The sequence below is a fragment of the Oryctolagus cuniculus genome, chromosome 10, assembly GCF_051225735.1.
Source record: "Oryctolagus cuniculus isolate XC-2025 breed Fujian yellow rabbit chromosome 10, ASM5122573v1, whole genome shotgun sequence".
NCBI classification, from domain to species: Eukaryota; Metazoa; Chordata; class Mammalia; order Lagomorpha; family Leporidae; genus Oryctolagus; species Oryctolagus cuniculus.
The window spans coordinates 103,810,570-103,823,001 of record NC_142876.1 but is presented as its reverse complement, the minus strand read 5'-3'; the positions used below and the strand labels follow the sequence as shown (position 1 = coordinate 103,823,001).

At 56.7% G+C, this 12,432-nt stretch overlaps 1 protein-coding gene across 4 annotated transcripts in view; it reads right to left on the bottom strand.

The window, feature by feature from the left end:
- FYCO1 (FYVE and coiled-coil domain autophagy adaptor 1) overlaps nt 1-12,432 on the bottom strand; it is a 78,510-nt gene that overhangs the window by 40,838 nt on the left and 25,240 nt on the right. For all 4 annotated transcript variants that reach the window (XM_008260514.5, XM_008260515.5, XM_002713251.6 and 1 more), the window contains exons 7-13: nt 10,449-10,539; nt 7,171-9,573; nt 6,106-6,198; nt 5,478-5,596; nt 3,945-4,112; nt 1,431-1,580; nt 530-741 (exon numbers count right to left, since the gene is read on the bottom strand). In XM_008260514.5, the coding sequence (XP_008258736.4) occupies nt 530-741; nt 1,431-1,580; nt 3,945-4,112; nt 5,478-5,596; nt 6,106-6,198; nt 7,171-9,573; nt 10,449-10,539 (3,236 nt within the window). The remainder of the gene's footprint in view (nt 1-529; nt 742-1,430; nt 1,581-3,944; nt 4,113-5,477; nt 5,597-6,105; nt 6,199-7,170; nt 9,574-10,448; nt 10,540-12,432) is intronic.

Sequence of the window (12,432 nt, the reverse complement as noted above, 5' to 3'; positions counted from 1 at the left end):
GCACCGGCTGCAGCGCGCCGGCCGCGGCGGCCATTGGAGGGTGAACCAACGGCAAAGGAAGACCTTTCTCTCTGTCTCTCTCTCTCACTGTCCACTCTGCCTGTCAAAAATAAAAAAAAATAAAAATAAATAAATAAAAAAGAGAGTAAGAGCTTCAGGGGGACAGTGGATGGCTTCAGATACAACTCCCGGCCTGGGGTCACACTGGGAGAGAGGGAAAGTGCAGGGCTCAGGTTGTGCCTGACAGCAGTTTCCAAAGTGTGGGGTGTCCTGTGTTGGTAACACATGGGTGCAGAGGTACACAGGCTTCACATTAAGTCACAATGAACCCTATCAGGAGCGAGTCACTCCTTTTCAATTCTCTTTCAGTCCTACAGACATCAGAAGGAAAGTCCCAGGGTGAGGATGTTTTTAGTACCTTGGTAACATCTAAGTTTGGAAGACACTGAATTAAGCTTGTCAGAGCTAACTGGACACTCTGGGCAGGGTGGCACCTTCAGGACTCAGTGGGCAGTCACAGGACCCTGACCTTGGCCTCCTGTGGCCTGTGGCCCAGTGTGGGCTGGTGACAGTGCAGGGCTGGGCTCGCCTTGGCTGGTGCCGGAGCCAGTGCTATCTGGGGAGCCGGGGCCTTCATTGAGCTTCCGGTAACAGGCGCGGCAGCAGCGCTCCTTCTTGCCACTGGACTTGGTCAGGACGTAGTTGTTGCAGCAGTAGTAACAGAAGACGCGGCCACATACCCTGGGGACAAAACAAGCATGGGCTCTGCCGGTGACGTCTGGCGGGGCTCACGTCACTGGCTCAGCACCAGAACTGGGCTCCATATGCCACCTGCATGGCTCCTGAGAGACCCCGCTCCGCCCCTCCCTGTGCAGCATGCAACCACATCAGCCCTTCTTGTGAGGTTTCAACACGTCAACCTGGGAAGCTTAGTGGGAGAATGTTCCTTCTCTTAACGTCTGGAGGAGAGTGTGTGACTGACACAAAATGTACCTAGAAGCTGAGATGCAGAGACCACGGACCCACACGTGCCTGCCCAGCCTCCTCTCCTTCTGCCCCACCCCAAGCTGAGCATCACTGGCTCCCGTCCCAACGGGGGCCTGAGAGGGCGTGTGCCGCTCCGCACGTCCTCCGTCCTCTAGTGAGCCCCAGGCCTGGCTCCCGTGGTGCTCCAGCGATGCTGTCCCCTCCATGTCCTCGGGGCCGAGGGACGGCCACAGTGCTGCTGCCATCTTGTGGCACTGCATCCCTGTGGGATCCCTGGGCCCAGACAGTACCTCTGAATTCACCTCTCTCTCCTTTTGGGGGGTCCTGGTGTCCACCAGGACCCCCACTTGTATGTCCTCCCTGCCTGTGTCCTTCGAGCCGCAGCGCCCGCCCTCTGCTGGGGGTTGCACCGCCCTCTGCTGGGGGTTGCACCGCCTGCTGACCTGCAGTGGTGCCGCCGCACCATCCAGCTGAACTCTCGCTTGCAGTCAAGGCAGTGGTTGGCCTCCGTGTCCCCGAGCCACCGCTCCTCGGCACTGAGCTTCTGCTGGAACTCCAGGGCGTCTGACTTCTGCCAAAGGGCATCCTTGTCCCTGGGCAAAGGCACACCCCAAGACAAGGAGAGAAGTTATGAAAAGGCCACAATAGCCCAGCTTGATTTCAAAAGGCCGATGCCCAATTTCCCAAGTCACACGGGGAAAACTGATTTTTGCTCTGGGAGTGTCCCCTGCTCCCCACGAGGTCTCCTCGGAGTCCCAGCACAGCGACAGCATGTGTGAGACAGCGCCCAGGAGGAAGGGTCTATCAACGGCAGAGAGCTGCGGGCACGGACGGGGGCCGCTCGGGCATGTGAGCCAAGTGCAGGCAGCCACGGAGGCCTGAGGCCAGCAAGTGCCACTGTGCTGACAGCCTGTGCATGGTCCGCCTAAGGGCCGTCAGGTCCGAGGACCATGAACGCCCTCCCTCCCCGGACCTTACAGTGTTCCTGAACAAATGTCTCTTCATCAGTTTAGGGCGTGTTCCAGTAAGAAAGCATCATTAAGAAAATCAAGGATTTCCTGGCTTGGAATCAGGTCAGATGCTAACTCCTCTGATCTGAGAGAGAAGGGGGTCAGTCCAGGAAGCCAGACTGATGGCTGTCAGAGTCCTAAAACCCAGGATGCCCCCAGGGGAATGCGGACAGCGACTTCCTCTTGGCTGCTAGTGGTTTGGGGGCTTCTGGTTTGTGCCAGAGGCTAGTTTGTTCCCATACGAAGCCCTGGTCAGCACCCTGCCCTAACAGAACCGCCAAATCAATTGCAGGTCTTTTCCTTGGATAAAAATGTCTGCACATGGACTTGATCGGCTTCTCAAAGGTGTGTGAAATTGTCGGACAGCAGGAAGACCCATTTTTCTGAACTGGCCCTGTTCTCCCAACTGATCCCTGGCAACGGGGAGGCCAGACCCCCACCTCCTAGGAGTGCAGGAGGTGCTGGGAGGACCAGGCTTCTCCATCACACCTCTTGCGAGGACGTCATGCTCAGAGGGCCCTGGGTTCTACGTCTGAAACCCGATGACATGTGAGTTTTTAAACTTCCAAATTAGGTATAATTTCAAAATGGCCATGTTGCAGCCCTAAAGAATTAGCAGAGGTAGGCACAGCCTTCCCATGGCTGCTGACACCACAGAGACAAGGCCAATCACATCTGTGCACTGTGTGAAGGAAAGACCCAAACTACAAACTGGTCCTGCAGGCATTCTTGTCCAAACTTGGACTCCAAGTGTGAGCAAGCCCCCAGCAGAGCAAGGGTTCCCAACTCCGGCTCACTGGGGCCTGGATCCCACTCCCAGAAATCCAGATGCAGGCACTCTAGGTAGGACCTGGACAAGGGCTTTTTTTTCATGCTCCTGTGGATTCTAAGGGGCAGCCAAGGTTGAGAACTGCTGCCGATTCCAGCTATCAACTGATAGGAAACACAAGGAGTGGACGAACACATTAAATGACACCATGGGGATGCAATCAGCAAAATCCAGGCTGTGGCTTTTTCAACAGCAAATGGCAAAGCAAGCAGTAAGAGAGACGGTGGGAGACTAAAGGACTAACACACCACAAATTGCAGAACAAATTCTGAAAAAATTATTGAAAAATATTTGAAACTGACTAGATATTTGATGGCACTAAGGCACTGCAGAGTTAGTTTTTGAAGGGTGGCAATGATGAAATGGGGAGCTCTTGTCCTAGCCAGGCACAAACTGAAATACTTATGGATGGCGTGATACTACAGCTGGGAGTTGCTTCAAAATGACCTGGGAGGTGGGGGACGGGTGGGACAATCAGTGAAACAAGATTGGCATGAGCTGAATACTGCTGACGCTGGGTGCTGGGTACCTGGGGTGCATCAGATTCCTCGTTTTATTTTTTATATTTCAAAATCCCCATAAGAAAACAATTTAAGTTTTGAATGACTTGCCAACATTTAAAAAATCAAGATGTTTTGCCCCCAAACAGGGCGGTCTGGTGGCCCTGGCTCAGGCACAGTGTGCACTGGGCGGGGCTGAGCACACTGTGGGCCCCAGGCTCTCAGGCCACCCGGCCCCATACCAGTTAAAGGAGCAGTCTGCTCCCTGTGGACACTGGAGATCGGGGTGCCTGACACCGGGGAGAGGGATAGAGAAGCAATAAAAAGCCCATGAGACAGGAGCTGCTAAACATCACGTATTGCCACCCTGTGGCTGAGCAGAGTGTGAAAACAATCATGTAATAATATGAAATCCAAATCCAGACTGGCCCGGGAGGAGACAGGGCCCCGTCCTTCTAAGGCTGCCACGGCCTAGCAGCCCCTGCAGGTGAGTGCGGTCCCTGAACGATGGAACAAGTGCAGGGTTGGGGGATGCCCTTGGAGCGCCCTCTCCACACCAGCTGCAAAGAAACACCAAGCCTAGAGGGCGCCCGAGACGCCACGTGGGCGGGCCCTCACCGGAGCAGCTCGATCAGCCGCTCCTCGAGGTACTTCTTGGTCCTGTTCAGGTCGTCCAGGTCAGCAAGCATCTTCTGGTCGTTTCTCTCCCGGTTTGTCACCTCCTGGCACAGTCTGCTGTAATACTCCTGGAACTTCGTGGTGGCTTTTTCAAGTTCCCTCTGGGTCCTGGGGAGCAGGGGCAGGTTTTCACGATTAGCCATGACCTCTAGCTTCCCCATGCCCCTGGCTTACCCCGGCCACTAGTGAGGCAGCCGCTGCCCTCCCAGGCTCTCCTCCTCCCCCGCTGTGGAGACGGCGGCACTCCCTGCTCACAGGTGATGCATGCCCCTCACCATGGAGATTCCCCTCATGCACCCTCAATAGCAAGGGGCGTTCTGAGAGGGCAGGTGACTCTGAGTGAGTCAGACCGCACGGCTGGTCCCAAGCCAGGGACTGAGCTTGTGGGGAGAGCCTGCCAGGGGAAGCTCTTGGTCTGCTTATGGGAACGGACAGCGGCAGAGCGTCCAGGATACAGCCACAGGGCTGGCTCTGGGTGTCTTTGGGACTCTATACACCAGGCAGTGCAGCTCAGCTCCCTAAGGCAGTGGTTTCCAAGGGCACTCTATAAAGCCAGGCCCAGCAAGATACTTGCCACAGTGCCATTACACAGAGGGCTTTCTTGCGTCCCGTATGCAGGTGTCGGGAGGGTAAACCAGACACTGCCCACTCAATGAGCCCACAGGTCCACACGCACGGAATAAATCATACAAAATCCAATCCTCGGCAGACGGGCTATGCAACTCTGAGCAGTCAAAACGAATGCTAGAAGTCCTAATGACGTGCTGGTTAGTGTTTTTAAAATGCCGCCAGACCAGGAGGTTGTCTCTCCTCAGTCACCACATGAACTGATGAGCCAGGACCCTTCTCATTCTGAGTACTGACAAGGTCAGATGACGGCACACGCACATTCAGGAAACTGAACATCAAACCCACTCTGGAGCACCAGACAGCGCGCTTGGCTCACAATCCTTATGGCCCATAAAGCCTGGAGGAAGGAGCCCTTTTGGATGGCACAGGCCAACATGGTGGGACTCATACCAGGAGGTCAAAGACAAAAAACATGGTGCAAGGGGCGGCAGGAGTCTGCCACGCACAGCCCCAGCCACAGCCCCAGGGGGCTGTGAAGACGGGCTGACCCTGGGCCTTGGCACACTCCCTCTGCTCCTCTGACACCAGGGCACACGGTCACGTGCCACGGGAGTGCTGGGAGATTAAAGGGTAAACAGAGGACAGAGCACCCCCTAGGCGCTTGCTGTTACTACTCCCATCAGCATCACTGCACCCTCGCTTTTATTTCCTGAACAGAGCTGAGAAAGCCGAGCTGAGAGAACGGTGCTCTGGTCGCATCCAACCTGGCAGACTCTTTCAGAGTCCAGAGCTTTGCTCGCACAGGGACCTCCTCGTCCTCACAGAGCGACTGGCTTTCCAAACGCCTGCACCAGCCCGCCTTCCCCGCGAGCATGAGGGCCGTGCAGGGCCCCGAGCGCTCACCTCTCCAGGTTTTCACGCAGGGCGGCCTCCTCCTTGTCCTTCTTCAGCATGGCGGCCTGGCACTCTGCCAGGCGGGCGCTGGTTTGGCTCAGCTTCTCTCCCAGGTCTGCTTGAGAGGCCTGGCATGGAACGTTGGGAGCAGACTCTCAGCGTGCGGCAGCCCACCCACGATTCCGTCAACTGATGGTGTGCCACCCTCTTCAAGGGCCAGGGCACTTTCAAAGGGAGGGCTTGTTCATGTTCAAGAGACTGAGACCCTCTGCTTGATATCTGGGGTGTGTGCCACATGTCTAGGCGTCAATCAGGACTGGTGGTGGTGGCTGGGGGTGGGGCGGCGCTGCAGAGAGAGGTGGGGGAGCAGGGCTCACTTTTCCTACACACTCAGGGGACATCACTGACTAGGGAGGCACATGGCACGACAGAGACAGGTCACCCATTTCCTCCTGCACTGGGTTGCTCCAGCTAAGGGTCCGGGGAATGGAAGGGCTCAGGATACAACATGAGCGTCAGCAAAGGTGAACCAATGACCGCTTTGGCCTGGGATCAGGATGCCTCTCTGAGCATCCTTATGAGCGACTGGGAACAGCCAGTCAGGCCCTCCATCAGGGCCACCCAGGGCAGGGCCTACCTTCAGCTTGCCCACGGCTTCCTCGGCAGCCTGCAGCTTCTGGCCTCGCTCTTCAAGCTGGTCCTTGAGGCTCCTGCACTCCTCGCTGGCTGTCTACAGGGGATGAGAAAGGGGGCAGCCAAGGGGGAGCCTTGTTCTACGACCCTGTCGGCCCCTCTCTTTCTTTCTCCTATGCGACTTCTCAACAGGCTTTGAGCTTTACTGGTCACAAAACACTTTAAAACTCACTCCCCAAACTTAGAACTTCATTTCTGTAGGGAAAAAGTGGCCCATGAGCTACAAAAGGTTTTTTTTTGTTTTTGTTTTTGTTTTTTTTTGGCAGAGGTGGGGAAGGCCCCGCAGTGTTGCCTGAGGGTGGAGGGCCAGGAGTGGCCTGAGGGTGTACAGACTCAGCACTGGAATCCAAGCCCTAGGCCCATCTGCCCCGCCCGTGCTATCCGCTGATCTCGCGAACACATCAGTTCCCTACTCTGTGTCTACCATCAGGCAGCCCTGAAGTTTAGCGATTCACCAGGAACCCAGGGGTCAGGACCTGGGTACCCATGAGCAACTGGCCCACCACAGCAGGCTCCAGGGGCTGAGGCAGGGCTCTGACACTCACGTGCCCCAAGGCACAGGCCAGGACACGTGCAAGTGCACAGAGAAACAAAAGGACACATGCCTCCTTCCAAGTGGGCCCCAGTCTCAGGCCCTCGCCATCTGCTGTTGTGTGGGGATGCGGACACAGGCTTTCAGATCTTCTGAGATTGCAAATGAAACCTCAAAACTGAATTTGTAAGCATCCTGCTCTTTAAATGCTGGCAACTAACTTAATACACTTCCATGTGGGCTAAAAATCCCGCCACGGCCCTTAGAGTGGAGATTTCTGGACTAAGGCATCACTCCCCAGGGTTGGGCCTCACCACCTTGCTCAGAAAGGTGCTCCTGGGTGCCGTGCCAGCACCCCCCTGCACACCCTGCACACCCCCAGGCCCTCACCTGTCTCGGGGCTGCAGGGCTTCCTCTCCTGGACCCACCAGGCCCACCCAGGGAGAGAGGAGGCCAGAAGGTGGGAGATGGGCTTACCTTCAGTCTGTTCTGGTAGTCCATGATCTCGGCGCTCAGCTGGAACTTGAGGGTGTCGCGCTCCTGCTGTGCAGCCTCCTGGAGGCTCTGGGCCCGCTGCTCAGCCTGGGCCAGCTGGGCCTGCAGGCCCGACAGTGAGTCGGCCGCCCCCTCGGCCGCCTTCAGCCTCTCCTGCAAGCTCCCCTTCTCCTGCTGCAGCCCCGCCACTTGGCGCTGCAGGCCCTCTCGCTCCCTTGAGGCCGCCTCTTTGGAGTCCCGCAGCTCCTGGGCGGCGCGGGCCAGCGCCCCCTCCATCCGCTCCTTCTCTGCGGTCAGCGCGCAGACCTGGATGCCGAGCTCGGCCGTGTCCGTGTTGGCGCGGTGCAGCTGCTCCTGCAACTCGGCGTGCTGCAGCTGGGCTTCCTCGGAGCTGCGTTTCGCCTGGGCCAGCTCCTCCCTCTGCTGGGCCATGTCGGCCCGCTCCTTCTGCAGCATCCCCTGCTGCTCCGCACACTGCAGCAGCTCCTGGACGTGGGCTCTGTTGAGGGCTTCGTTCTGCTCCTTCAGCTGCTGCACAAGGGTCTTGTGCTCCATCAGGACTGCCTCGGCCACACCCAGCTGGCTCTGCACCTTGTCCCGGTCATCCAGGGCTGCCCGGACCTTGGCCTGGAGGTCCACCACCTCGGCCTGCAGCCGCTGGGCCTCCCCCTGATGGACCTCCAGCTGCGTCTGACACAGGGCCAGCTGGGCTGCTAGTTCACGGGCTGCGTCGTCCTGGGGTGGGCCAAGCCCCTGCTGGCCTTTCTCCGCCTTGAGGGCCTCGATCAGCTGGGTCTGCTGGTGGCACTGGCTCTCGAGAGCCCTGAGCTGCCCTGCCTGGGCCTCTGCCTGCTGCCGGCACTGCTCCACCTTCTCTTGCAGCTGCTGGCACTCACCCTCCTTGCTCTGCAAGGCGGCCTCCTTCTCTGCCACCTGGGCCTTCATGGCCTCCTTGGCTTTCCTGACAGCCAGCAGGCTCGCCTCCATCTGGTCACCCATGTGCCGGATGCTGGCCTGCTCGGCCTCCAGGGAGGCCAGGGAGCCACGGATGGCTGCCTCCCGCTGCTGCAGCGCCTGGTAATCAGCCTTCAGGGCCTGCAGCTTGCCCTCCAGGAGCTGGTTGCGCCCAAGCACGCCCTGCAGCTCCTCCTCCAGCTTGCGGTTGGCCTGCCGCAGCTCCTCCTCCCGGCCGCCCCCTCGCACCTCAGCACTGTCCAGCAGCTCCTCCTGTGGGCTCTGTTGCTCTTCGCCTTGCGTCTCACAGGTCTGGGGCAGGGTGGAGGCCAGGGAGGCTGACGCCTCGCTCTCCTCCCTGGCTGAGGGCGGCTCTGGGCCCGATTGCCCTGGGTGCCGCTCCAGCGTCCCCACCTTCTGGAGGAGGTGGTCCTTGTCCTGGATGAGCTGCTTCCGCTGTTCCTCCAGGTCGCCCACGTGCTGGCTCACCTGGCTCAGCCTGGTCTCCAGCAGCTGCAGCTGCCGGGCCAGAGACCTGGCCTCCTGCCCCAGCAGCTCCTTCTCCTCCTGGCACCGCCGCTCCTCCAGCCTCACCTCTGCGAGCTCCTTCTCCAGGGAGCTCACGTGGGCCAGAGACTCCTGCAGCCGTTGCTGGAGCTGGGCTGCCTCCCGCCCCTTCGCAGACAGCTCCTCCCGGAGCGGGGCCGCCTCTTTCACCAAGCGCTCAAGCTCAGCCTGGGCCTCCTCCTTCAGCTGCAGCTCCTGGGCGAGCTGTTCTAGCTGGGTACTCTGCTGCCTGTTGAGGTCCTGGACCTTGGCGCTCTCACCTTCTAGGGCTCGGAGCTTCTCCCCCAGCTCCTGGACTGCCAGGGCTGAGTTGCTGGGAATGGGCTCTTGCTGTTGCTTTGTGTCCTCTGCGGTACTCGCTCTCTGCTCAGCCGTGGCCAGCCAGGCTGGGACGTTGGCTAGCAGCTGGCTCCTCCGGCTCAGGGAGTTCCGTGCAGCCTCGAGCTCCCGCGCCAAGGGCTGCAGCATGGCCTCCAGCCGCTGCAGGGCCGAGTGGTAGTCCTCCTCCTTCGAGGCCGCGCTCAGCTCCAGCGCCTGCAGGCATGTCTGCAGCTCCTTCACAGTGCTCTGGGTGGCCTGGGTGGCCTCCCACTGCTTCCGGAGCTCGGCCACCAGGCCCGCGAGGTGGATGTTGTCCTCCGCTGCAGAGCGCCCCTTCTCCCGCTCCGTGTGCAGCTGCTCCCCCTGCAAGCTGACGGCTGCCCGCAGCTCCTGGTTCTCCCTGTCCAGCTGCTGCACGCGCTCCTGCAGCCGCTTCTCCCGCACCTCCAGCTGGTCCAGCTCCAGTCGCATCTCATCAAAGCCCTCCTGGGCCTCGCTGTTTATGGTGCTGTTCAGATCAAAGCTGGAGGCCATCTCCTGAGTCTGGGGAGGGGCACAAACGACAATGGGTTTGGCACAAAGCTGTGTGGCTACTTGGAAAAGCTTTGGAGTTAAGGAGGAACAGAGTGTGAACACAATAATTATGCTAAGGTGAGTCTAAAGAGCTATTCAATGGACTGGAACACTTCTGCTCAGAGCTTCACACGCCCGAGCTGTGAAGCCCCAGTGTGAGCCCCACTCAGATGTGGGCGCACTTCCCATCAGGCCTCTATCAGCCCTGCCCACGGACTGGATGTGGGCTCTTCAAGACAGATTCAGTTCTGTTTAAACCAGTGTTCACCTGTGGTATAGATCCACGGGCCTAGCACGACTGAACCACACAGCAGGGCAAAGGATTACTCCCCTTCTTACTTTTACTGCTCCTGACTTCTCCCATTGCTGATCAACTGTCACAAAAGCATACACTCACATTTCTAAGCAAATAAACAAGCTGCCTCTCTCTACTAACATCTGCTGAGCCCCATCGCCTAGGACAAGCCCCTAAGCACTGTGCACGGGGGCCCTCAGTGAGGAGCTAGCAGGTGTTTTATTATCCCCACCATGCAGCAAGGGCTGAGGCTCCCACAGGTTAGGTAACTTGTCACACAGGGTAGGTGACAGAGTCAGGATCTGGCTCTGTTACTTTTAACCAAAGTGCTAAGCTACTTCTTTCAAAGAAAGAAAATCTTTGAAAAGAGTTGAATTTCAAAAAGGCCTATATTCTATCTGGTGGTAAAAACTTAAGACCCCCAAAACTCATGGCTGAACCAGACTTCCCTGGCCTGAACAGCAGGTGTCTTGAGTGGCAGGGGCGGGCAAGGCCATCTCCTGTGGACAAGGGAGTCCCAGCAAGGGAGTGGCTGCCTCCCTGGTGTTACCTGCAGGTAGTTGCTCACTAAGCTGCTCATGCTGGAGCTTCGGCTGGGGGGTCTCCACATGAAGGCAGAAGAGCCAGCGGCCAGCGTCCTCCTGTGGGGCCACAGAACAGACACACTGTACTCAGAGTAGGGAACACGCACTGGTGCACACGTGCACACATGCGTGCGCGCACACACACACACACACACACACACACAGGCCCTAATAGTCTCTCCGCAACAAGGTGGAGGTAGGGAGCACAGCAAAGAGGTCAAACACCCAACAGTCTCCTTCCAGGACAACATCCATGCTGCTCTGCTCCAGTTAAGACATCATGGTCTTCCCTGCACAGCCAAAAAAAAAACATCAAGTACACGCATATCTCCCAACTTTTGGACTCAATCTTCCTTGAGTTTTTGGTGCCTGCCAGAGGTTGTCTGGCAATGAAGAATAAATCCAGTCAGATTGCGTTTCAGGGCTACAGCCACCGCTCTGTGTCACACATGTGTGACGTGTGTGACGCAGCTACAGACCTGCCTCTAGTTCACGGGATGGCCTGGGACGGCCGTTACAGCGTGCTCAAACTCACCATCCCCACAACCCGACACCTGCCTTCTCAGCACCTCCCCTAAAGACAGCTGTGCACATGCGTAAGGAGACACCAGGTGGGTGCTTCTGGCAACACTGTAAGCATGAAAATAATGGAAGGAGCCTAACTATCCCTAGGGAAACAAAGTGTGGTTTACGGACACAACAGAATACTCTCCACCAGGGGCCGGCATTCTTTGTTTTTAAAGAACCAGGGAGTATATGTTTGGGGCTTGTGGGCTATGTGGTGTCTGCCACATGGCATGACAGCAGCTGTGGACACCACATAAACAAACAGGTGAGGCTGTGTTCCGTACAGTCTGAGGGCAGTGGTCGACACACGCCAACTGCACACAGGCAGACCTCCATGTGCAAACTCAGACAGAAATCTCAAGACACACTGCAGAGTGAAAAAGCAAGTTGCAAAAGGATAGCGAGCACACGAGTCAAAGCATGTACATTTAAAAAATAAATGCAAAATAAAACTATCACATATTTATAGTATATGTGAAGTAAAAACAAAGACATCTGGGAATGCTATGCATCAGCTGTAGGCCTGTGATTGCTTCTGTAAGCAGCGCAGGGTACAGGACGGCAGCTGGGTGGCCTTTAGCTGGACCTATATTATCTTGTTTCTTCTTAAAAAAAATATCAGGGGCAAGCATTTGGCCTAGAAGTTAAGATGCCCACATCGCACATCAGAGGGTCTGAGTCTGACTCCTGCTTCCTGCTAATGCAGACCCTGTGAGGCAGTGCTGACGGCTCAGACAGTTGAAATTCCTGCCACTGATGTGGGAGACCCTAAGACTGAGTTTGGGTCCTTTTTTGGCTTTGGCCTGGCCTAGCCCTGGTTGTTTCAAGCATCTGGGGAGTACACCAGTGGATTAAAGGTGTATGTCTATCCCTCTCTCTTTAAAAATAAAATCAATAAATAAAGTAAATACTGTAACACTTTCAGACATAGAAAAACTTCCACAAGAACTAGCTTACAGGGGCTGTTACTGGCCAAAATGAGGTAACTAAAGGTTCAAAATAAATGACAGTGAAAGAGTACAGCCCAGTGAATACAGTCAGAATCCATGAGTGAGTACTGCTACGGGCGAACACACGAAAGGAGAAGCAGCACAGATCTTTCGGGAGAATGCAACTGCTAGCGCGGCAGCACTAATGACATTAGGGAAGCACACTGATACCCAGGCTGGTGACCGATTCAGGCAGGAGTTATTAACGGGCACTCAACTAAGAGGCATGCGGTTTATGAGGAAGAGAACAGTGACACAGCTCAAAGTACCACCCCATACAATACATATTAATTACAAAGTGAGAAACGCTAACTTTAGGCGATCCTTGGCGAACACCACCTTAAACCAAGTGATCATGGGAAACAATTAAACAAACCAGCAGGCTCCAGATCCA